General features: G+C 56.4%; 9 protein-coding genes across 9 annotated transcripts; 4 read left to right on the top strand and 5 right to left on the bottom strand.

The window, feature by feature from the left end:
• Positions 1 to 126: 126 nt before the first annotated feature.
• Positions 127 to 1,915, top strand: B0T26DRAFT_677783 (PLC-like phosphodiesterase; the record flags this gene model as incomplete). The annotated part of the gene is made up of 2 exons (XM_060440144.1): positions 127 to 208; positions 267 to 1,915. 2 exons carry the CDS (start codon positions 127 to 129, stop codon positions 1,913 to 1,915), a joined length of 1,731 nt encoding a protein of 576 aa, XP_060294771.1.
• A 1,212-nt stretch (positions 1,916 to 3,127) lies between these two features.
• B0T26DRAFT_717469 (pyruvate decarboxylase) lies at positions 3,128 to 5,508 on the top strand. Its single transcript, XM_060442329.1, has one exon. The coding sequence runs from the start codon at positions 3,599 to 3,601 to the stop codon at positions 5,303 to 5,305; it is 1,707 nt and encodes a 568-aa protein (XP_060294770.1). The 5' UTR covers positions 3,128 to 3,598; the 3' UTR covers positions 5,306 to 5,508.
• A 1,146-nt stretch (positions 5,509 to 6,654) lies between these two features.
• On the bottom strand, positions 6,655 to 7,490 carry B0T26DRAFT_873606 (uncharacterized protein; the record flags this gene model as incomplete). The annotated part of the gene is made up of 1 exon (XM_060448000.1): positions 6,655 to 7,490. One exon carries the CDS (start codon positions 7,488 to 7,490, stop codon positions 6,681 to 6,683), a length of 810 nt encoding a protein of 269 aa, XP_060294769.1. The 3' UTR covers positions 6,655 to 6,680.
• Positions 7,491 to 8,811: 1,321 nt separating this feature from the next.
• On the top strand, positions 8,812 to 9,971 carry B0T26DRAFT_364745 (uncharacterized protein). The gene is made up of 2 exons (XM_060434629.1): positions 8,812 to 9,580; positions 9,670 to 9,971. Exons 1-2 carry the CDS (start codon positions 9,089 to 9,091, stop codon positions 9,844 to 9,846), a joined length of 669 nt encoding a protein of 222 aa, XP_060294768.1. The 5' UTR covers positions 8,812 to 9,088; the 3' UTR covers positions 9,847 to 9,971.
• A 608-nt stretch (positions 9,972 to 10,579) lies between these two features.
• Positions 10,580 to 11,278, bottom strand: B0T26DRAFT_677779 (uncharacterized protein; the record flags this gene model as incomplete). Its single annotated transcript, XM_060440143.1, has 1 exon — positions 10,580 to 11,278. One exon carries the CDS (start codon positions 11,276 to 11,278, stop codon positions 10,580 to 10,582), a length of 699 nt encoding a protein of 232 aa, XP_060294767.1.
• A 1,644-nt stretch (positions 11,279 to 12,922) lies between these two features.
• Positions 12,923 to 13,601, top strand: B0T26DRAFT_649407 (ankyrin domain-containing protein; the record flags this gene model as incomplete). The annotated part of the gene is made up of 3 exons (XM_060438090.1): positions 12,923 to 13,093; positions 13,239 to 13,379; positions 13,458 to 13,601. The coding sequence occupies 3 exons, from the start codon at positions 12,923 to 12,925 to the stop codon at positions 13,599 to 13,601; spliced, it is 456 nt and encodes a 151-aa protein (XP_060294766.1).
• Positions 13,602 to 13,728: 127 nt separating this feature from the next.
• On the bottom strand, positions 13,729 to 15,499 carry B0T26DRAFT_753549 (uncharacterized protein; the record flags this gene model as incomplete). The annotated part of the gene is made up of 5 exons (XM_060445700.1): positions 13,729 to 14,034; positions 14,088 to 14,219; positions 14,280 to 14,926; positions 14,989 to 15,309; positions 15,388 to 15,499. The coding sequence occupies 5 exons, from the start codon at positions 15,497 to 15,499 to the stop codon at positions 13,729 to 13,731; spliced, it is 1,518 nt and encodes a 505-aa protein (XP_060294765.1).
• Positions 15,500 to 16,033: 534 nt separating this feature from the next.
• On the bottom strand, positions 16,034 to 17,000 carry B0T26DRAFT_364691 (uncharacterized protein). Its single transcript, XM_060434628.1, has 2 exons — positions 16,457 to 17,000; positions 16,034 to 16,220 (listed from the first exon to the last, which is right to left on the bottom strand). Exons 1-2 carry the CDS (start codon positions 16,803 to 16,805, stop codon positions 16,189 to 16,191), a joined length of 381 nt encoding a protein of 126 aa, XP_060294764.1. The 5' UTR covers positions 16,806 to 17,000; the 3' UTR covers positions 16,034 to 16,188.
• Positions 17,001 to 17,768: 768 nt separating this feature from the next.
• Positions 17,769 to 19,352, bottom strand: B0T26DRAFT_873600 (uncharacterized protein; the record flags this gene model as incomplete). Its single annotated transcript, XM_060447999.1, has 2 exons — positions 19,085 to 19,352; positions 17,769 to 18,792 (listed from the first exon to the last, which is right to left on the bottom strand). The coding sequence occupies exons 1-2, from the start codon at positions 19,195 to 19,197 to the stop codon at positions 17,769 to 17,771; spliced, it is 1,137 nt and encodes a 378-aa protein (XP_060294763.1). The 5' UTR covers positions 19,198 to 19,352.
• Between the last annotated feature and the right edge of the window lie 683 nt (positions 19,353 to 20,035).

Raw genomic sequence — 20,035 nt, 5'->3', positions numbered from 1 at the left:
AGGGCCGACGATATCAGTGACGTAAACAATGTCGTTGATATTCGGGCTAGCCAAACAACCTCACTCGCAAAGAACGACCAGGGAGACACGTGTCTGGCGTCAGACCGCGTGTACAGCACCGAGACAATGCCAGCTGGGAGCTTTATGCCCTGGCAATACATGCTGCCCATAAACTCGGGCGCCAGCCACAAGTACTACATCACAATTGGTTCGTTCGCCCATCACAACATCTGACCACAACCTGCAGTGCTGACACTAATCCACAGTCAATCTGACTCCGTACCGCTTCGTCAAGACGAGTCAGAATTCGTACCAGTTTGACGTATTTGACTTTGGCGATATCCCATCCGGAAAGGCGAGACAAAACACAATGACTTACACGAATAGAGTCGGAGCAAATCCTGTCGATGACAACGGCGAAGCTTACTACCAACTCCAGGGAACAGGAAAGACGTTCACGATCCGCGGGACCACGCACATCCCAGGGTCCTACCCCATGCGCACTGTCGTCGACCTCACGGGGATGGGGCTGGGCCAGCGAGAGTACGGGGACCCAGCGCCAGAAGCGTCCGTCACCTTGGTGATCACGGGGAGCGAGCAATATGGCTACATCACGTCCCTTGACTTTGGGCAGCAGAACAACTGGATGCGGCAGCTGTACGACGTGATCAAGGACCGGCAGCTGCGGCACGTCGTCGTGCCTGGGTCGCACGACGCCGGCATGGGAACCATCAGCCAAGCCTGGATCGGGCTCGGCAGCTCGCCCAACACGCAGACCCAGGGACTCAACACGTACGACCAGCTACGAGCGGGATCACGTTGGTTTGACATGCGGCTCGTGAGCGTGAACGGCGGCGACTTCTGGGCCGCCCACGTCAACGACGAGACCAGCAACACCCCCGTCGGCGCGACCGGAGAAGCCGTCAATGACATCATCGCCGGGATCAACCGCTTCACGCAGGGGAGTCCGGGCGAGGTCATCATCCTATGGGTGCGGTACCTAGTCAACCTCGACAGCAGCATCGACGGCAGGACGCGGTACTGGAGCGCCGCCAAGGCCAACGAGTTCTATACTAAGCTCGAGAGCATCAACAACCGATGCACCAGCGGCCTGGACAAGACGACCAAGTTCGACCGGTTGGCAGCCCAGAAGTTCCTCGACCAGAATGGCGGCAAGGGCTGCGTGCTGATCATGACCGACGGCCGGCTGCAGGCCGGCGTGCCGACGGAGCGTCCGGCGTCGGGTATCTTCCACGGGCCTGACTGGATGGATCGCGACGACTTCTGGGCCGATAAGGGCGACACGGCGTCGCTGGCGGCGGCGCAGGTGGCGCACATGACGGGCACGCGGCGCGACGGCGGCGGCGGCGACAGCTTCCTGATCACGCAGTGGCAGTGCACGCCGGACGTGGTCACGGCCACGCTGTACGGCCTGTCTAGCATCGCCATCCTGCCCACGAACCCGTCGCTGTACTGGGCCGCCGTGAACTCCATGAGCCCCGAGGCCTGGCCGACGGTGATCCTGCAGGACTACCTCGGCCTGATCCACACCGGCGAGAGCGCCTTCCCTGGCCAGCTCGGCGCCGAGGCCCGTGTACTTGCCATGGGCCTCAACCTCTACATGGCCAGCCAGAACTGCGATGTTAGTAGCCGCAGGAACCCGCTCCTCAAGAATCGTGTTGCTGCCGCTTCTGTTGTTGCTTCTACCGCTTCAGCCGCCAAGGCCTTCGTTGCGCCCGCCGCGGACGCGCCGTTCACTGGCGTCATCTACGCCAACGGCACCGTGGACCGGGCTCCGGCGCCCGGCTTCCACTTGGGCCGGCCAGCCGTGTTGAAGAATGGCACCGTGCTTGGGAACGGTACTGTCTTGTCCGGGGACAGGCAGAACCCGCACTTCAGCTCCAAGCTGTATTGATAGTTGACTGAAGACGGTTATTTGGTCTGTTTTTCGTTTTTCTTTTTGGAAATATCATAGCTAATAAGAGTGTACAATATGAGACGAAAGTAGATGTTCTATCTAACTACTACACAGGTTGTCTTGAAGATCATAGTGAGGTGATGCAGCCCCTGGCTGTTGACCCCCCCTCCCCCCTGCTCAATGATCACGGATGATCGGGCGACACGATCGTAGGCGTTGTTTTAGACGCCCGTCCTTTTCTCCGAGACCAATACGGCATTTTCGTGACAACAGCACGATGAAAATCCTGTTGGTGTTGCCCTACCAACTCTCCCCCTGTCCAACACCCACCATACTGGCTCAAACACACACAGGGACACCCGTCAAGTCGGCCATCCCGGACCTGCGCTTCAACCACACCGTCGTCCAGGGCGTCCCGGCAGGCGTCCCGGCAGGCATCCCAGCAGGCATCCCGACCAACCCGCTGTGCGGCCACCTATTCCAGGTCCACGGCTTCAATCTCGCTTATTTACGCCGATGGGGCACCCCTGGACGCGGCCGAGCAAGCCACGGCGCTCGCCACCGACGGCACGCAGACGCACAACTGCACCGCCGTCCCGCTGACTATTAACACGTACGATTGCGGGCTCGGGACTAACTTGGCGCAGAGCTATATCTGTCAGTGAGTGGTTGGTATCGAGGGACACGACGGGGGGCTGTTACGGAGGTGAACTGATGGGTGACTAATAATTGTTATGATGAGTGTACAACCGAAGTCAGTTCGAATAAACCCTTTTCTCTTTATGCTTGTACTTTATTCGATATCCTCCGAGTCGAGCACCTTAGTCAGGGTAAATTATGGGATTCCACCCACGTCAGGGTTATACACGGTCCAAGTGAATGCTGGGCAAAGTTGCACATCACGCACTCCGTAATATCGGAAGAAAAGCAGACGTTTGGAATCTTTGGATTTGTCCGTTAATCTTGTTGTTGGCTTGGCATTTGTTCTTTCCTTCTCCGAATCGCCGCCCCGATGGAGGACGTGGAGGGGTTTTGGCCCTAGCAAGAAGCGTTAAAATCGTTGGAGGGCGGCCGGGAGGCGCCGAGCGGCCCGCTTTTCTCAGCCTCCCGAATGGTATCTAAAACCCGAAGGCCAATGTTCCTCGTGTCATTTCGCGCGGGGCGCTCCTTCCTGGGGCGACATCGGCTTTTCTTCGAGTTATCGGTGGACTTTCCTGTGACTTCCCTGTTGCATCCATTTGGGAAAGAACTGCCCGCAAAGGGGTGGTCTGATGCTGCCACTCGCACCCCACCCAGCTTCGGTCCGAAGCTCGATGCATCCGCCGGTTGGACAAATTCAGGGACCACAGCCTAGAGCCCCCCACTGTTCCTGACGAAGCCCGGCAGTCTGTGAGGTGCTTGCGCACCTCACGCCACCCAGTTGCTCCAGAACACACGAATCGCGCCTTGGCGGCGCCTCTTCAGCACAGCCTAGCAGCAGTAACCTACCAACGTGCATCATGCAGACATCAGCGCATTCCCTCGTCATGCTCCTATTGTCGGGGAGCGGCGACCGGCCCGCAATGACCGCATATTTTCGGCGAAAGAAAAGAGATAAAACGATCCAGCGTCGACGGGGCTCCTCGCAATAGCAAGCGTTTGCATCGCACTCAACTCAGCATCGAGAAAAACAAGGCAAAAATGTCAGCACACGACAAAAAGTTCACAGTCGGCGACTATCTCGCCCAGCGCCTGGCCGAGATTGGCATCTGCCATCATTTCGTCGTGCCGGGCGACTACAATCTCATTCTCCTCGACAAGCTCTCGGCCAACCCCAACCTGACCGAAATTGGCTGTGCAAATGAGCTCAACTGCTCCATGGCCGCCGAGGGCTACGCCCGGGCCAACGGCGCCTCCGTCTGCGTCGTCACCTTCAGCGTCGGCGCCCTCTCGGCCTTCAACGGCACGGGAAGCGCCTACGCCGAGAATCTGCCCCTGATTCTCGTTAGCGGATCTCCAAACACCAACGACGCCGGCCAATTCCACATCCTGCACCACACTCTGGGCAATGGCGACTACACGTACCAGTACGAAATGGCCAAGAAGATCACATGTTGTGCTGTCGCGGTTGCCCGCGCCGAAGAGGCCCCGCGCCTGATTGACCGCGCCATCCGGCACGCCCTCCTGGCGCGCAAGCCGTGCTACATCGAGATCCCAACCAACTTGGCTGGCGCCTCTTGCGTGCGGCCGGGACCAATCAGCGCCGTCACCGACTACGTTGTCAGCGACCCGGCCGCGCTTGAAGCTGCCGGCAACTGCGCCTCTGAGTATCTTAGTGGCAAGCTGAAGCCCGTGATCCTCGTCGGGCCCAAACTGCGACGGGCTGGAGCCGAGGCCGAACTGCTCCGGCTGGCCGAAGCAATGGGGTGTGCCGTCGCTGTGCAGCCCGCGGCCAAGGGCATGTTTCCTGAAGACCACCCTCAGTTTGTCGGGATCTTCTGGGGCCAGGTCAGTACAGGCGCAGCCGATACCATCGTGCACTGGGCCGACGCTCTCATTTGCGTGGGAACCATCTTCAACGATTATAGCACCGTCGGCTGGACCGCCGTTCCCGATATCCCCCTGATGGCCGCCGACATGGACCATGTCACCTTCCCAGGCGCCCACTTCAGCCGCGTGCGGCTCCCCGAATTCCTCGGTCGCCTTGCCGAGCAGGTGTCCTTCAACGACACAACAATGGTCGAATACAATCGCCTACGGCCAGATCCCCTGCACCTGCATGTCGCCGCCCCCGAGGACGCGCTGACCCGAAAGGAGATCTCGCGACAAGTGCAAGACATGATGGGTCCCAAGACGTCGTTGTTTGTCGAAACAGGCGACAGCTGGTTCAACGGGATCCAGCTCAAGCTGCCGCAAGGCGCGCAGTTTGAGATTGAGATGCAATGGGGCCACATCGGCTGGTCCATACCAGCGTCATTCGGCTACGCCCTGCACTACCCGGAGCGGCGGACCATTGTCATGGTCGGCGACGGCTCGTTCCAGGTCACGGCGCAGGAGGTGTCGCAGATGGTGCGGTTCCGCATCCCCATAACCATCATCCTCATCAACAACCGCGGCTACACCATCGAGGTGGAGATCCACGACGGCTCGTACAACAAGATCAAGAATTGGGATTACGCCATGCTTATCAGGGCCTTCAACAGCACCGACGGCGACGCTAAGGGCCTCGTGGCTAACACGGCGGGCGAGCTGGCCGAGGCGATCGCTATCGCGGCTAAGCACGATGGCGGCCCTACCCTGATCGAGTGCACCATCGACCAGGATGATTGCAGCCGAGAGCTGATCACGTGGGGCCACTATGTAGCCTCCGCCAATGCCAGGCCGCCGAGACACCAGCGTGAGGACTGATGCTTGGGGATTTACCAGGTTCTGTGTAATATGGGTTTCCGTATTGGTCGGCGTTTAAGGGAAGGGGAATACTGGCATAGTTATTAGAATATGACAAGGCTGAGGTGTAGATGTCGTGATAATGGGTTTGGCCAGCCGTAGAGTCCTAGATTGGAAACAATTAGACATCAAGGCATGAATATTAAACGATAAAGTTACTTCCACGTTTTTCAGCAGTTCCCAGTGCCCACGCGAGAACTCAATAGGGACAATGAGAACAATGAGATGTTGAACTATCTCGCATCACTTCAGACATGTCCCTTTGGGCCAGAAGCGACAAACACGAAGCAAGAGGGAAAGACGTGGCAATGTGGCATGCGAGAAACTTTTGATACTCGAGTAATAATTGTGAGCACAAAGCATCACGCGTGACTGGATCTCACTACTAGCTCTGCTTAACCTCTTTCACGACACCGCCGATTCTGCGGGATTGTTTTGAAAACTCGATTTGCGCCTATGAAACTCCCGCCTCATGCCATCCATGCCCCCCCCCCCCCCCCCCATGCTATGCTATGCCACGTCATGCCACGCTATGCTATGCTATGCAATGATTTCCACCGCCGCACCTTTCTTTGCCAATAAGTAATATCCTAGTAGTAAAAGTTCAAAGCAGCCATAACCGAGTCATAATCCATCCAAGTTCCCTCGTCCTCCTAAACAGAGGATGCAAACCCCAGAAAAAATGGAAACGAGACCCCGTCTTCCATCCTGCGATGTCGTGGTTGTGATGCTCCCCGGCCGCCGCTGACGATGTGTTTGTGGCTGTGGAGGGGGCGTTCGTGCCCGAGTCCATTGAGGTCTCCGTCGAGGCGTGGGCAAGTATTATTTCATTCATTCCGTGCATTAAAAATGGGCATTTGCGTTTGTTCCTTTCCTCTTGTCGTCCCCCACTTTCCTCTTCTTTTCTTTTCTCTTTCTTTCTGCTCACACGACGGACTTTATCATATTAGAGTTCATGATGGCGACAAGGATGCATGATGGCGACAGGGGATGACTCGCCCAAACAGGTATTATGCATGCTACTGGGAGGGTATTGGCAGTTCGTGGCATCACTTTCTTGGTACGAAGAAGATGACATGGCAAGTCTGGTTTGGTTTTTGGGCGGTTTGTGCGTTCATCTTACGGTTGTGCGTGCGTGCGTGCGTGCGTGCGTGCGTGCGTGCGTGTGTGTGTGTGTGTGTGCTCTGCCGGGCTATGTAGCACGCTTAGTTTGAGTTCATAAAGGGGCTCTAGGGTTGGTCCTAGGAAAAGGCGTCTTCAGCCAGTGCATAATTCATTGTCTGTGTTGAGACCCATATCACTCGTGTCAGGTGTCGATGGAGAGAGAGTGTGGCGCCTAAGGCGACATGAAGCTGTTGTAGCCGTTGTCGGGCGTCAGCGGCATGCCAGCCTGTGGGTTCCCGCCAGGAGACGTCATGTGCTGCCCGAGTCCCGCATCATCAGACGGAGCCACGTCCGAGGGGAAGCCGGTGGTGGTGTCGACGCGGGTGGCGCCAGTGCGCGGCATCATGGTACTCGGGTCCAGCTGCTGCAGCTGTTGCTGCTGCCTCTGCTGGTGTTGCTGCGCCTGCTGTTGCTGGTGGGCGTGATGTTGCGCCTGCTGCTGTGCCTGGGCCTGCTGCCGGGGGGTGACGCCGTAGGGCGGGTACGAGCCGACCATGCGCGACTGCATGCTCTGGGCCTGCATGGCGTTCTGCGGCGGCATGACCATGTTGTGGTATGTGGGGTGGCGCAGGCCGAAGACGTTCTGCACCTGCGGCATGCTCGACGGGTGCATCGATCCCATGGGCATGCGCGCCGGCATCGAGTTGATCGGCGGCGAGCCCGGCCCCACCATGCCCATCGGCGGCGCGCAGAGATCCTCGATGATGGGCCCCGCTGGGAACCCGCTCGCCCACATGGCACCAGGCTGGTACTGCTGCTGTTGCTGTGCCATTTGGTTCATGCCATGGCCTGCGTATGTTGATGGGGGATATGTGAGTATCTGCCCGTTGGGGGACATCTGCTGCTGCCCTGGGTACGGTGAGTATTGCTGCTGCTGCTGCTGCTGCTGCTGCTGCTGAAGTTGTTGTTGTTGGCCATCATATCGCGGAGGATATGGCGACATCTGGTACGGGTTCTGGGGGATGTACTGCGAGCGATTCATGATGACCGACTGTCGGTGATCGTCGCCGATTGCCACGTGGAGAAGGCGAGAAGGACGAGAGGCTCAGAAGCCTGGATTGCTCGACTGAGGCTACTTCTGGGTTGATTTCAGGTCGTGAGAGAGTCGAGGCAGTCTGCGGCGGGTTACCTTCAGGTTGTCAAAATGAGAAGCAGGATGAAGGGGGATCAGCAAAGCAGCCAAGCGGCGAGGTACGACTGCCTTATATTCATTTCGAAATAGCGCCTGTCAAAACTCGCTTCAAACTGGTGGCCGAGGTGCGAGACTTGCGTAACCCCGCCCAGCCCTCACCGGCCGGGCTGGGACGCGTCCGTCAAGTGTTTGGCGTGTGGCCGGTTTGGTCGGCGAGGCCAGCTTCGGTTAGCCGAAATCAAGAATCCGGGGAGATTCGGGAGCTTGCTCAGCAGAGAGACAAGTGATAGGTCCAGGAGACCAGAGTGTCTCGCCGACGGTTTGGTAATGGAGGGGACGAGACGGGGAGAGCACGAGACTTATGAGACAGCCACCACGTGGGCGCTTTTGTGACGTTTGGAGCCAGCTCGTTTGCCCGTTTCATGGCGCAGTCTCCGGGGGCAGGGGTTAGGTCAAGGGGGGGCCGCGGCCGGGCCCGGACCGGGCCGCGGCCGTTGACAATTCTCCGCTGCGGCGCAGCCAAAGTTGGAGTCCAGACCTCGGCAATTTGTGAGTGCAGGGGAAATTGCAGCCTCGCTTGGCATTCCATTTCATCGCCAATCTCGTTGTTTTTGCTCTTCCTAGAGAAGGTCGTCGTCAAGCGTCTCAGTGGAACTGAAGTTGAACGTGTAATCGCGATTCAGGGGCTGTGCACAACATTCGGCCTGTCCACTTCACAACACTCGACGTGCCAAATCCTGGAATCAGAGATTATCAGCACGGCAATTACAAATCCAAGGTGTGTGTTAAATTCGTTCAAGGTGTCGTATCCCCTGTCCCTCGGTTCCGTGGAATTCAAAATCATGCCCTCCACCTTCGGCCCAAAAAGTCAAAGACACCGTCGGGTCATCTGAGTCAGCCCGACGGCTCCCGAAACGCATATGGTGCCCTGACGGCCAGCTGATGATCACAAATCACTGACTTCCGGGGATAACAGCATCTGCCCTCCAATTAGTTAGGCCCGGAAATGGGACTCATCGCCTCCAAAGCTCGGCCTGAGCAGCAGCAGCAGCAGCCGGAGGTCGACGCCGACGCGCACATCAGGTTCCCAAAGCCAGAAACCCCAAAGCCAGAAACCCCAAAGCTAGAATCCCCAAAGCTAGAACCCCCAAAGCTAGAATCCCCAAAGACAGAAATCAGCAGTCCGCCCCCTCCGACGGAGAAGAAAAGAGCACCGACATTCACGCTCGAGAGTTTCCCCTCGTTCAAGATAAACCCGATTCCAATTCCAAATTGGTTGCGTCCGCAGCGGAAGGCGACTGTGTCGAACGACGGCGACTTCATGCAGATGCTGTGATCTCCCTCGCCCGGAAAGGGTCTGGAGGAAGTGGATTCGACGGGTTGTCCGTATTTTTGTCTTGTATTTTCCCACTGCTTATTTTCCTGCTGGTATTTGTCAAGTTGAAGAAATGTCAACATCCATGTATTCTGACCGCCGGTTTTGTTCAGTCCCATCTGTTTTTGGCCGGCATGTGATGGAAATATTTGTCAATCATCGGCATGCAATGATTATTCCCGAGAACAAACCAGGACTCCCGGCCCGGGGGTTGCACGTGTCAAGGCCGGGCCGAGATTCACGAGGACATCTGCCACATCTGAACTCGCGGCCGCCACCGTATCCACCAGAGCTGGTGGGACGGCCCGATGTCGTAGCCGGGCAGAGGAGAATTGCGCAAGGAATCCCATTGGCAATGCGAGCCGGTCTGATGTTGGTGGAGCTGGCCGGGGTCCCGGCTTGCGGCCGGCCCCGTCACACGGAGACCGCACTCCATCTCGGGTGCTTGAGAAAGGGAAAGGGGACATTTGGGAGACTTTATCATCTCCGCCGCTCGCTTGTGCAAGTGCTGTGGCTCAGTAATAGGGCTGGGCCCGCGACGGGTCTGAAACTCGACGAAATTAACGTTAGTGGTTGTGGTGGTTGTCTGGGCACGCCTGCTTTCGCCGCCCACCCTACAAGTCGCTATTGATCCTTCAGCTGATGTTAAAGCAGCTGATGTCGAAGCGAGTCCGGCCTCGTGAGAAATTGCCGAATCGGCTGGAGGTGCCTGTTTATTCCTGGGGTCAGCACGCCATTGCCCACAGTCGCCCAGCTTCATTACGTGTGATGTGTGCCTATGCAAACCTGTGTTGCCATACGGATGTTTCCGCTTCGAGTTTGGGATCGTGAGTTGCATGATCAACGGCCCTGGTCTGGTGCAGAATCACTAGGGGCGAGAAACGAAGGAGCAGTTCCACAGAAACAAGCTCTCGGTAATCACTGGATTAATGTTCGCTAAAGACTTTGAACGTGCAACTCGAGAGTTGCAAATAGACCCAGTTCAAAAAGAAAAGAAGAGTGATAATCACTGTTGGAAATAACGAAAAACGTTTTAAATCCAGTAATATGCGAGAAAACAGTCTCGATCCCTTCCTGCGCTCAAAGTTGAGCGGCTGCACAATCTGACAACCTCCAACAAAAGTCACCAAAACACCTTTGTCCATGCGATTGCGTGTGCCTCCGCCGCTCGGCGTTTCCTTCTAATGCAGTGAGCTCTGATAGCTCGATAAGAAAGAAATTCCTTCCCTTTGTCTTGTGCACATGTTCCATGCGCGAATTTTGCGATCCCGTGGTTGACCCCAAGAAAAAAAAGAAAAAAAAAGAGAGAAAAAGAAAGAGAGAAAAAAAAGAGAAAAAAAGAAAAGGGGAAAAACGAAAGAAACCCCCAGAACCCCTATTTTGAACGACTATGCCATCTCCCCTCCACGTTGGCGAGGCGTGTGGCCTGGATGCAGCCCTGATGATTTTTGAGCGAAGTCGCCATTGATATATTGCCCCCGGCAGTAAATGTTACAAACCGGCACTTCAAGGAAAAAAGAAGAAAACGGAAATTCGATAAATTCCTTTGCGTCTGCACGCAAGATCAAGGCGCCGTGAACTTGACCATGCGATCCTCGATCTGCAGCTGCACGTGGCGGGGCAGGCTGGTCAGGGGCGTCCAGTTAGGCAGGGCATGCGGGCCGCGGTTCATGTAGATGCGGGTGCGGTCAACAGTGCGCGACGAGTTCGGCGGGTAGTAGGGGGTCCTCCTGTTTAGGGCGCGCCGGCCGCCGGCTGGCGGGGAGCCAAGCTCGGGGGACGATTCGGAGGACGACGACGACTCGTCGGTGTTGCTGGGCGGCGGCGTCATTGGCTGATTGAGGTGGGACGGCATGGAGGCCATCGACTGCGTCGGCGGGGACGAGTCGGAGGGGGCCAGCGGGGGGTTTAGCGCGAGCGGGCTGCTAGCAAGCCGGTTGTGGTGGGGCGACATGGACGAGTCCGGGTGCACGGGGCTCGTGGGCGGCGTCGGGAAGGGGCTGAGCGTCCGGTGCAGCATCACCGAATTGGGCGGCGACGGCAGGTCGAAGTAGTCGAGCAGCGAGCCCTCGCCGGGAACGACGACCAGCTTCTGCCCCCGCAGTCGGAACGGGTACGAGTCGATAGAGGGCAGCGGCGTCTCGCCCCCAACCCCTCTGCCCGAGTTCTCGCCATCGTCGTTGAGTTGTGACGGCATGAACCCTGGCTCGGACCGCGTGTCCATATCAAGGTCCATGTCCCGTGAGTCCCCCCCAGACGACATGACGGGCGGCCGAATCTGACGAAAGAGCGTGTCTTGTAAGAGCCAACTGGGCGGACCTGCCGCTTATTCCACAAGAGAGAGCAACCTGTTTCGGTCGATTGGCGACAATGACAGAGCACAGAGCACTGGCAGAGACGGACTGCGACGTCTTGCGTGTCGTGTGACGGATTACTCCGCAGCCCCGGATCAACAGGGCAAAGGAAGGACGGAGAAGAAAAGAAACAAATAAGAAGCCACCTCAGCTGGTCTTATTTGAGCAGGGCGGCCAAGCACGGGAAAGCCGTGTTGTTTTATTCACTTCCATCGAAAGCGTTCCCCATGACATTCTTTCCTGCGCCCTCGACCGCTGCAAGGGCCCCGGGGAGCTCGCGTGGGCCGCCCGGCCGCCGTGGGCTGCAAGTCCAACAGGCAATGTCCCACCCTGTCCCAGATGCTCGGTGTCTTGGGTTTCTGGGGAATCGGAGACCCGCTAAAATCGGCGGCGTTCGCGGCGGCGGGTCACTTTGGCTGCGCTGATGCTGCGGCGCTGCTGGCTGATGGCGGAAGCTCAGTGGCCAGCTGCTGCCAACAAGATTTTCTGTGACGTTTCAATCGCGGCAACATCCTTGGCCTGCGGCGCATCCCGCTGTGCCCATTTGGCTGTTGAAACGGCGGCGGGCCTCGACGAGTTGCCATGGCCTGCGCTGTTGGGCCGCGAGCCTTCCAATCCGCGGGGCAATGGTTGCTGCAGCTGAGGTGAGCTACAGCGCCTGTTGCGCTGGCGCTCTGTCTCTGCCCCTCTGCCCCCCTCCCCCTTCCCCCCCGCCGTTCGCTGCTGTCGGGCTTAAAAGCTGCCCACATGCCGTCGCATCTCACGTCAATCTCGTCGAGGCTCGCTTTGTCAATCCCGGCGCCCCAGAAGCCAACAAGCTTGATTTCAGTGGAGCAATACGCTGAGATCGGCCCGGGCCTTGTGTTGGTGCAGAGTTCCAGGCCAACATCGGCGGCTGTAGAATAATTGAACGAACCGGAACCACGCCACGCTGAGTGGGCCTCTGTCTCGCCGCTTCCGAGCTGTCCGTGTTGGACGACCAAGGCTCTGCCTGGGTTCCATTGTATTCCTCCATTTTATTCCTCCATTTTTCCTCCGTTCTGATTTCTGGCTGTCTTCAGTTACTCGTAGAAATGTGTATGAATTGGATACCTTATCAGGGCATCCGTAGGTAGTCGTAAATTTGCATGGCGAACACGGTGCCTGGCGACGGTGCCTGGCGACGGTGCCTGGCGATGGAACGTGGTGGCTCTTGGGTTCGGTTCTGTTCATTTTGGGCTAACCCCACAATTCTCCGTCGGCGGACTGCGGGGTGGTGAACTGCGTCTTCTTGGGTGATTAGTCATACGACATGCGGGCAGCCGCTGCAGACAGCCGCTGGCAATTTGCGAGCCAGCTGCCAGCCAAGGGAAAGCCTTCTGGGACAAAGCTTCGCGCACCTTCTCAACCCCGACGGCCAACAGCATATCATATGGTCGTCACCGAGACGGGCAACCTTAGCCTGGCCATGCAACACGCCTCCAGCCAGAAGACACAATACCTTTGCGTTCTGCGCACTTGGAATTGACGGTTGCGCGATTTGAAGCACCTTTGGAGCGCAGACCTCATTCAGCATGGACATCCCTGCACAGCCCTCTCCAGCCGCCAGCGCCATTCCTCCAGAGGCAATTGAGTTGGCGACCCGCATGTACAACGCTGCGCGGCAAGGCGATTTGGACGTTTTCAGGCAAGCTTTGCCTGCCGGCTTGCCTGCCAACTTGACCAATGACAAGGGAGATACTCTGGTAGTTGTCATTTCTTTTTTCCTCTTTTTTTTCTTGTTCCTGGTCTCGTTTTATATTATTGCGCGAGCTCGCTTCGTTGCTCTCATACCCCCCGCCTGGGATAGCCCGCTGTCCCGAACGTGATGCTCACTGCTGTCTCCAACAGCTGATGCTCGCTGCTTACCACGGCCGCGCCGAACTGGTCGAGTTGCTGATTCAGCACGGGGCCGACCCCAACCGGCTCAACGACCGAGGACAGAGCCCGCTCGCAGGGGCCGTGTTCAAGAAGGAGGATGCCGTCATTGAGGTCGGTCCCTTGCCAAGCTGCCATGCTCTCCGCCACCTTGTCCCTTCTTTCTCTGACCCGGAATTGTGCATTGCTCAGGCTCTCCTCGAGGGCGGTGCCGATCCTCAGTTCGGCGCCCCATCCGCGCTGGACTGCATTGCCATGTTCAACCAGTGGGAAAGGTGGCAGCTGAAGTTTGAGCAAGCTCCTGGGCTGGGAAAAGCCTCTGTGCCCGCCGCTTGAACATGTCATGTATGCAGGCGCTTGACTAATTAGGAGCTGCCCGAGCCAGACTATTAGGCGTGCAAGAGAAATGCATAATCTGCAACTGTCCGGTTCCTTCAGATCGCGTAGCTGTCTCGTTGCTCGCCTAATAGTCTGGCTCCACTCTCCTCCTACGGAGGTACTTGGCCCAACCTTTCTTCAGTTTCGCTTCCGAGGCAATCTTGGACCCCTCCTTGGTTTGCGTCCTGTGCTGGTACTGGCGTGCATATTGCGATCTCTGGTGATGCCACCAGACGCGCCAGCCGACGAGCACAAGAATGGTCAGCGGCACACTGACGGCCCAGTAGACCCAAAAGGCCCGCACGACATAGCCGTCTAAGCCGCCCCCGTCTGGAGATGATGGCGAGGTAGAGCCGGCCTGCCAGTCGAACATGGACATGCTGAACAGTGTCTGTGAATCTCGTCAGCCAGGAAGTCCGGTGGGAACTTCAAGATGCTACTGACGGCGATGAAAGTGGGCGGCAAGAAAACAGTCGTGACAAAGGCAAGCGTCTTCATGGCCGCGCTGTCGAGTCCGGTAGCTGCCGTCATTCGAGCCGTCAGGTCGTTCTCCGCCTGCGCAACGAGATTGTACAGCTGCAGAATCTTGTAAGCCTCGTCTCCCGTGACGCTTCGTCAAGGACTAGTGATTCGTACCACTGTGAGCTGCAAGTTGAGCCGCGCAGCTATTGACTCGACATACTCAAAGGCCGACTCGAGATCGCATTCGAGGTGTCTGAGAATGATCTCCAGCTCGCTTTCGCCGACTTGCGAAGAGCTTTCAGAGTCAAAGGTCCGTATCACGCCGTGCAGCTCTTTGAGAAACTTGCAGTACCGGCGGTCCCACTTTATGACGCACGTGAGATTGACGGTATCCGTCATTGTCGTGTTCAAGAGTGTCGTTAGTTTCGTCCGCTCCTCCTCGTTCGCCATGAGCTTCATCAGCTCCAGTGGCCCGCCCTCGCTATTCGCTAGCCTTCCCGACTTGGTGACCTTGAACGTCGATTCGATCGCCGTGGCTGTGGACTCGAGCTCTCCCATGAATAGGTTGATGCGGGACAGATGCTCCTTGAGCAGGATGATCGGCAGCAGGGTTGGCCGGCCGCAGGACCCTATCGCCGAGTAAATGAGCGGTCCGATCCTCTCCTGGGCGGGCACTACCCGTTCTCTGGTCACGGGGTGGTAGTCGGAAAGGACATTCCAGCCGTGTAAGAACGCTGATGTGGTACTCGTGTCGAACGAGTGCGACAGGGCAAGCCCCCAGTTCCCCAGCTGGAACATTTGCGGGAGCTTGACGATGATTGCTACTTCTGTGATTAGTTCCTACGATCAAGGGAAGTTGCATCGAATCTGGAAGTCTTCTCACTCATTGACCTGACCGTGTTCGCGCTCTCGAACCTGCTTCTCTCGAGGGCGTAGTGATACTGCCCGCCATCGCTGTTGAGTATGGAGAGGGTCTCGGGAGGCAAGCGGAAGCTTGATTCGATTGCCAGAAATGAATCCTGGCTCATTTCAAATCCGAGAGGCTTCCAGCCATACCGCTCGCAGATCACCAACCTGGTAGCCTCCTTGGGGCTCCCGATTTCTTTACTGTCGCGCTTCGCAAAGCTGCCTGTTTGGACAAGCCAGTCATTTGCCTCGGCGTCTTGAAGCTCTCCTTGGGCCATGAGTCCTGCCGTCTCGTCCCCTAATAGTTGGTTTCGTTAGCCCCAGCGAAGAGAAGAGAGGGTGCTTGAACGCGCGACTCAAATAGAGGCGGCCTTACCCTCGACCGGCTCTGCATGCCTCCATGCTTCAATGTACCGAACCGGGTGTTCATTGTCGGTTGAGATCCAGTCGCTCGAATCTAAAATGTGCTGGCGGTCAACTCCGAGCATGTTGGTAATTTGGTATTAGTTCGAGGCCGTGGCATTGACAAACAACTGTACAAAGAGAGATATTGTCGGGTTCAAGATTACGGGGAGGGATCGGCGGGACGGGCTTGCATTTTATGCGCCTCCTTCGGGCGCATTTTAAGTCTTGGCTGCATTTGAGGTAACATTAAAGTGGTCGGGGGTTAAGTCCAGAAGCGGGATGGACCACGATGTAACTGTAACACGAACGCGTCCATGCCTTTGGATTGGCTTTACAGAAAATGTCAAGCGCGCTGTGTCAGGCGGACAGTTATATCGCCAATACAGTTATATCACCAATACAATTATATCGCCAATACAATTATATCGCCAATAAATTCTTTTTTTTTCTTTTTTTTTTACTCTAGGAGCGACTTCCACTGTCAAATTCATCACCGATAATGACATGTCAAAAAGGCAAAGTGGGGCATCCCGTGGGTGGACCCCTACCACGGCAGACCTAAACGCTCTCTGCAGGATTGGAGAAGGAGTTACGAGAATTTCTGGGCAATGTCTGGTCAAAGCCCTTGTGGATATCTGCACGCCACATTTCCGGTAGGCTGGTCTAATGCGTGAGTTTTATGGAGCCTCGTGGTCGAGGACATGGTTGCACGTGGCCGGGTGGCACCAGCATGTGTCGGTGGCTGTCTGTCGTGACGTCTTGGACTTGGAGTTTAAACCGTCTGGCATATGCCGGCAGGACCTGGTAAGCTTAAATGGGACGTCGACGGCCGTCGAGTCCGATTTTGGCTCTCTACACTGCATTCTTTCTCTTGCCTTTCCTTCTCTATCATCGTTATTATCAAGTATCAAGTTTCATTCTATCTTCGTCATTATCAAGTTTCATTCTATCTTCGTCATTATCACGTTTCATTCTATCTTCGTCATTATCAAGTTTCATTCCTTTGCACCACACATCATTGAACACTAACACTGCAAAATGCCTTCCGCTTCTCTCTGGCTTGGGGCGTTTTCTCTCCTCACCTTCGATTTGGCCCTCGGGCAATACAATCCTCCAGTTGTTCAATACAATCCTCCTGTCAACCAATACCGTGCCCCAGCCGGCCAATACAACCCCCCTGCCAGTCAATACAATCCCCCTGCCAGTCGGTACAATCCTCCTGCCGGTCATCACGATCCTGCTGCCGGTCATCAGGGCAGCAAAGGCGCCAACCAGGGCGGCCAGGTTGACGCCCAACAACGCCCCGACCTCCGCTTTTGTTCGCATATCCCTGGAAATATCCTCAAGGACCCCGAAATCATCAAATATTGCCGCTCGTACCTGAAGCATGCACCGCGGCCAGTAGTCACTGTGACCGTCACCCCGACCATGTAAGTCCACACAGTTCCCTTGTCTCAATACCGCTCATCAGTCCTGCATATGGCAGTACCTCGACCGTGACCTCGGTTACCACAACGACCGCAACAGGGGCTTGCCCCAGGACCATTGTGGAGCTTGCCCCCAGGACCGTTGTGGAGCTTGCCCCCAGGACCCTTGCAGCGCAGCCGACTGGCTACAGCAAGAGCGACAGCAAGAAGATACCCCAGTGCCTGCAGGAACTTGCCCCGGCCGAGATTCTGTTCGTTTGCGGCTGCATCCACCCATCGGCCGCGAAAAAGCCATTGAAAAAAACCATTACGGCTGCGCCTTTAGTAAGTAGCCCTCCACACCGAGCTTGCTCTGTGGGACTCGCTGACAACCGACGAATCGCCACAGGTCAAGACGTCTACCAAGGTCGTCACGACCTGTACCGCATGCCAGCCTGACGGGGCCCCTTGCAAATTCAATCGTCCACAGGATTGCTGCAACTCGGCTTGCGGTAATGTGGGACGTGGCGGCAGTTACATTTGTGTTTCCGTTGGAAAATTTGCATAGATCCTGCTGGGAGGGTCCCGCTGTCTTGCCGAGGGGAATGGCAACGTCAGGATTAGCTACCAACCATGGAGCTGGCGCGAGACCAGCTGGAGGGTGATGGGCTATAACCAGGACTGCCTCCATGATTCCTTCAACAGTAAAATAGGCTTGCTACCTTTCTCAACAGAAAGAGTTCGCATAATAGGCCATAGTTTCATTTCCAAACATCAAAATCATCTCGACAGAACTGCAACGAGGTGACATGTCGACTCATTAACAGAATGGCAATGCCAGAAAAGGGTAGCAAGCAAATGCAAACAACGCCACCCACCCCTTCCAACACACTAGACGCAGTTGTCATCGCATTGATCCTGAACCCTCTCAGGCCAACACCAATCCTTAATTAAGAGCCAGTGCGCGTCCGTCGCCTCTCCCGGAACGGCGTGGCTGGGAGTTCCACCGCATGCACCAAGTGCGTGTTATTGGGAAGCTCGGGTGGAATTCGTGTGTTATCAGGCAGCTTTGGGGCCTGTGGGGCTTGTTGGGAAGCTCCGGGGGCATGTGGGGCTTGTTGTGAAGGTCCGGGGGCATTTCCGGATTGCTAGCCAGTTCTGGGAGCATACGGGCTTTGTTAGGGAGCTCCGGGGGCGTGCGGGTGTTCCCAGGCAGCCCCTGGGGTCTCCCGTTGACGTAGTCCACGTGGCCAGGCAGCTCGCCGGGGCCCCATCCACCAGACCAGTGGTGCTTCTCGTGCAACGGCGGTTGTGTTTGTGGCGTTTGTGGCTGCGGAGTGGCAGAGTCTCGGTCTGCTTCCGCCGAGTCTTTGCCGTTAGTGCCGACGCCAGCGCGCAGTTCCCGGACGCGTCTCCTACGCAGCAGCCAGAGGACCACAACGAGAGAGACACATATTAGCGCAACGCTACGGACGGCAGCGCCGACGATTAGGCCCAAGTTATTGTTCGTGCTGCCGCCGCCGCCGCTGCTGTCTTTGCCGCTAGTGCTGTTATTATTGTTGATATTGGCGATGCTGGCACCGGTGGCGTTGCTAGTGTCGTTTGTGTTACCGACATTGTTGGACCCGGACACGGAGGTCGAGAGTGGGTCACTGTCAGCGGCAGATGTTGTGGCAGACGTGGGATATGCGGTGGTTGACGAGGGCGTGGCCAGTGATGAGGTCTTGGATGGTGTCGAGCGAGCACTTGTCGATCTTGTCCGCGGTGTGGGAGAAACAGTCGGCGGAGACGGTGAAGCGACGGGGCTTGAAGGGAGCGCAGGTGTTGTCGGTTTGGGCGGGGGATCGGTGGTAGACGCAAAATAGCGATCTATACTGGGTCCTCGGCCGCAGGCAATATACGAGAAGCTACGGACATCGTCGCTGAGTGACAACAAAACTGTAGAACTAAAGGGGAACTGGGATTCGGAGCTATTGCTCTGTCAGCCGGTGGCCTAGAAAGTACTTTGCAGAAGTATACAATCCGGGAATTGTGCCATGTAATGGTCATCAGGGTAGTCTCGCGGTGAACCCACACCCTGAAGTGCAACTGTGACCGTCTACGCAACGCCCGACTAGTCTACAGTCGGTTGCCACAATCACGGTCTTTGGACAAAATCCCCAAATTTAAGCCATCAGCTCGACAGTTATAGCCAGTAGCAGGTTCTCGAGCGTTGGTAGAATCACCGCTGTAGTAAATAGTAGCAAACTTGGCGTCGATGACTCCACGACTGTGAAGATGTTGGTGGTGGTCTTGTGAGAGTCCTGGCCCTCGAACATTGCAAAGGCGGTTGTCCGAGCAAGCAACTCTGCAAGGAGAAAAAGATGACCCAGCATCGGTATCGAGGTTCGAGAGGAACCCTGAAAGTGATTAAGATGGTTGACGAAGGTCGATCTGTTGAGGCTGGAGGGCTGAACGGGGACCTGCCGGCCTGCCACAGACAAAAGAGAAATTAAAATAGGTTACCTGACTAATCAGGAAGGGGTCAGCTGAACGGAGCCTCTTTTTTTCTTGTTTTTGCCTCCGGCGGCGCCTGCGGCGGCCTGCCCTCGCTTCGCTCGAAGGAATTGGTAGCTGAGGCATTTTAGGAGCCCTCATAAAGTGCTGGTTATCAGGAGGAACCCGGTCTTTCGGGGTCTCTGTAGGTAGGATCGGTGCCGTCGGGAGGCTGGCCACGGCCGCCTGGATTGGCGCATCGGGCCGTGGGGGCTGCGGTTGAGGGACCCCACCATAGCCATCGCGGCTGCTCGAAAAACACGCGTTCCTGGTAATAGATTAGTAGAACTTAATAGGGTAATAATCATAAAGTATTCAGCGTATCTGTTTATAGCTAGAAAGCGATAAATCGTACGTGCGATTGACTGAAGTTGGTTGCATTACGAGGTTGAAGAGGAAAGTGGCTTATTTTAGCGGGGGAGCTGGCTAGAAAGTTGAAGGTACCGCACGGACTACCCACAACGGATTGATAGCTATCCTACCACCAAAACAAATTCTCGTGATAATTCTATATTTCGATGTTCATGATCTAATTGTTGGATTTCTAACCCCGTAGGACCCCCACTGCCTGCGGCGCTCTTGGCCTGCGGCGCTGAGCCTGCGGGCTCCTTCCTGATATAACCACGACATAGCAAAGCGGCATTTCACAGTATCACAAAATATGGATTAATAATGAAG

The sequence above is a fragment of the Lasiosphaeria miniovina genome, assembly GCF_030549165.1.
Source record: "Lasiosphaeria miniovina strain SMH2392-1A chromosome Unknown B0T26scaffold_5, whole genome shotgun sequence".
Classification (NCBI taxonomy): domain Eukaryota; kingdom Fungi; phylum Ascomycota; class Sordariomycetes; order Sordariales; family Lasiosphaeriaceae; genus Lasiosphaeria; species Lasiosphaeria miniovina.
The sequence above is the reverse complement of the archived record's forward strand: the minus strand, read 5'-3'. Positions and strand labels throughout refer to the sequence as shown.

Bases quoted from the DNA above. Each gene is read 5' to 3' on its own strand.
- B0T26DRAFT_717469 (XM_060442329.1), top strand. From the start codon at position 3,599: ATGTCAGCACACGACAAAAAGTTCACAGTCGGCGACTATCTCGCCCAG.
- B0T26DRAFT_364745 (XM_060434629.1), top strand. From the start codon at position 9,089: ATGTCAACATCCATGTATTCTGACCGCCGGTTTTGTTCAGTCCCATCT. The intron at 9,581-9,669 runs GTTAGTGGTTGT...ATGTTAAAGCAG, and splicing joins TGAAACTCGACGAAATTAAC to CTGATGTCGAAGCGAGTCCG.
- B0T26DRAFT_364691 (XM_060434628.1), bottom strand. From the start codon at position 16,805: ATGCTTCAGGTACGAGCGGCAATATTTGATGATTTCGGGGTCCTTGAG. The intron at 16,221-16,456 runs ATTTTGCAGTGT...ATTTAAGCTTAC, and splicing joins GCCAGAGAGAAGCGGAAGGC to CAGGTCCTGCCGGCATATGC.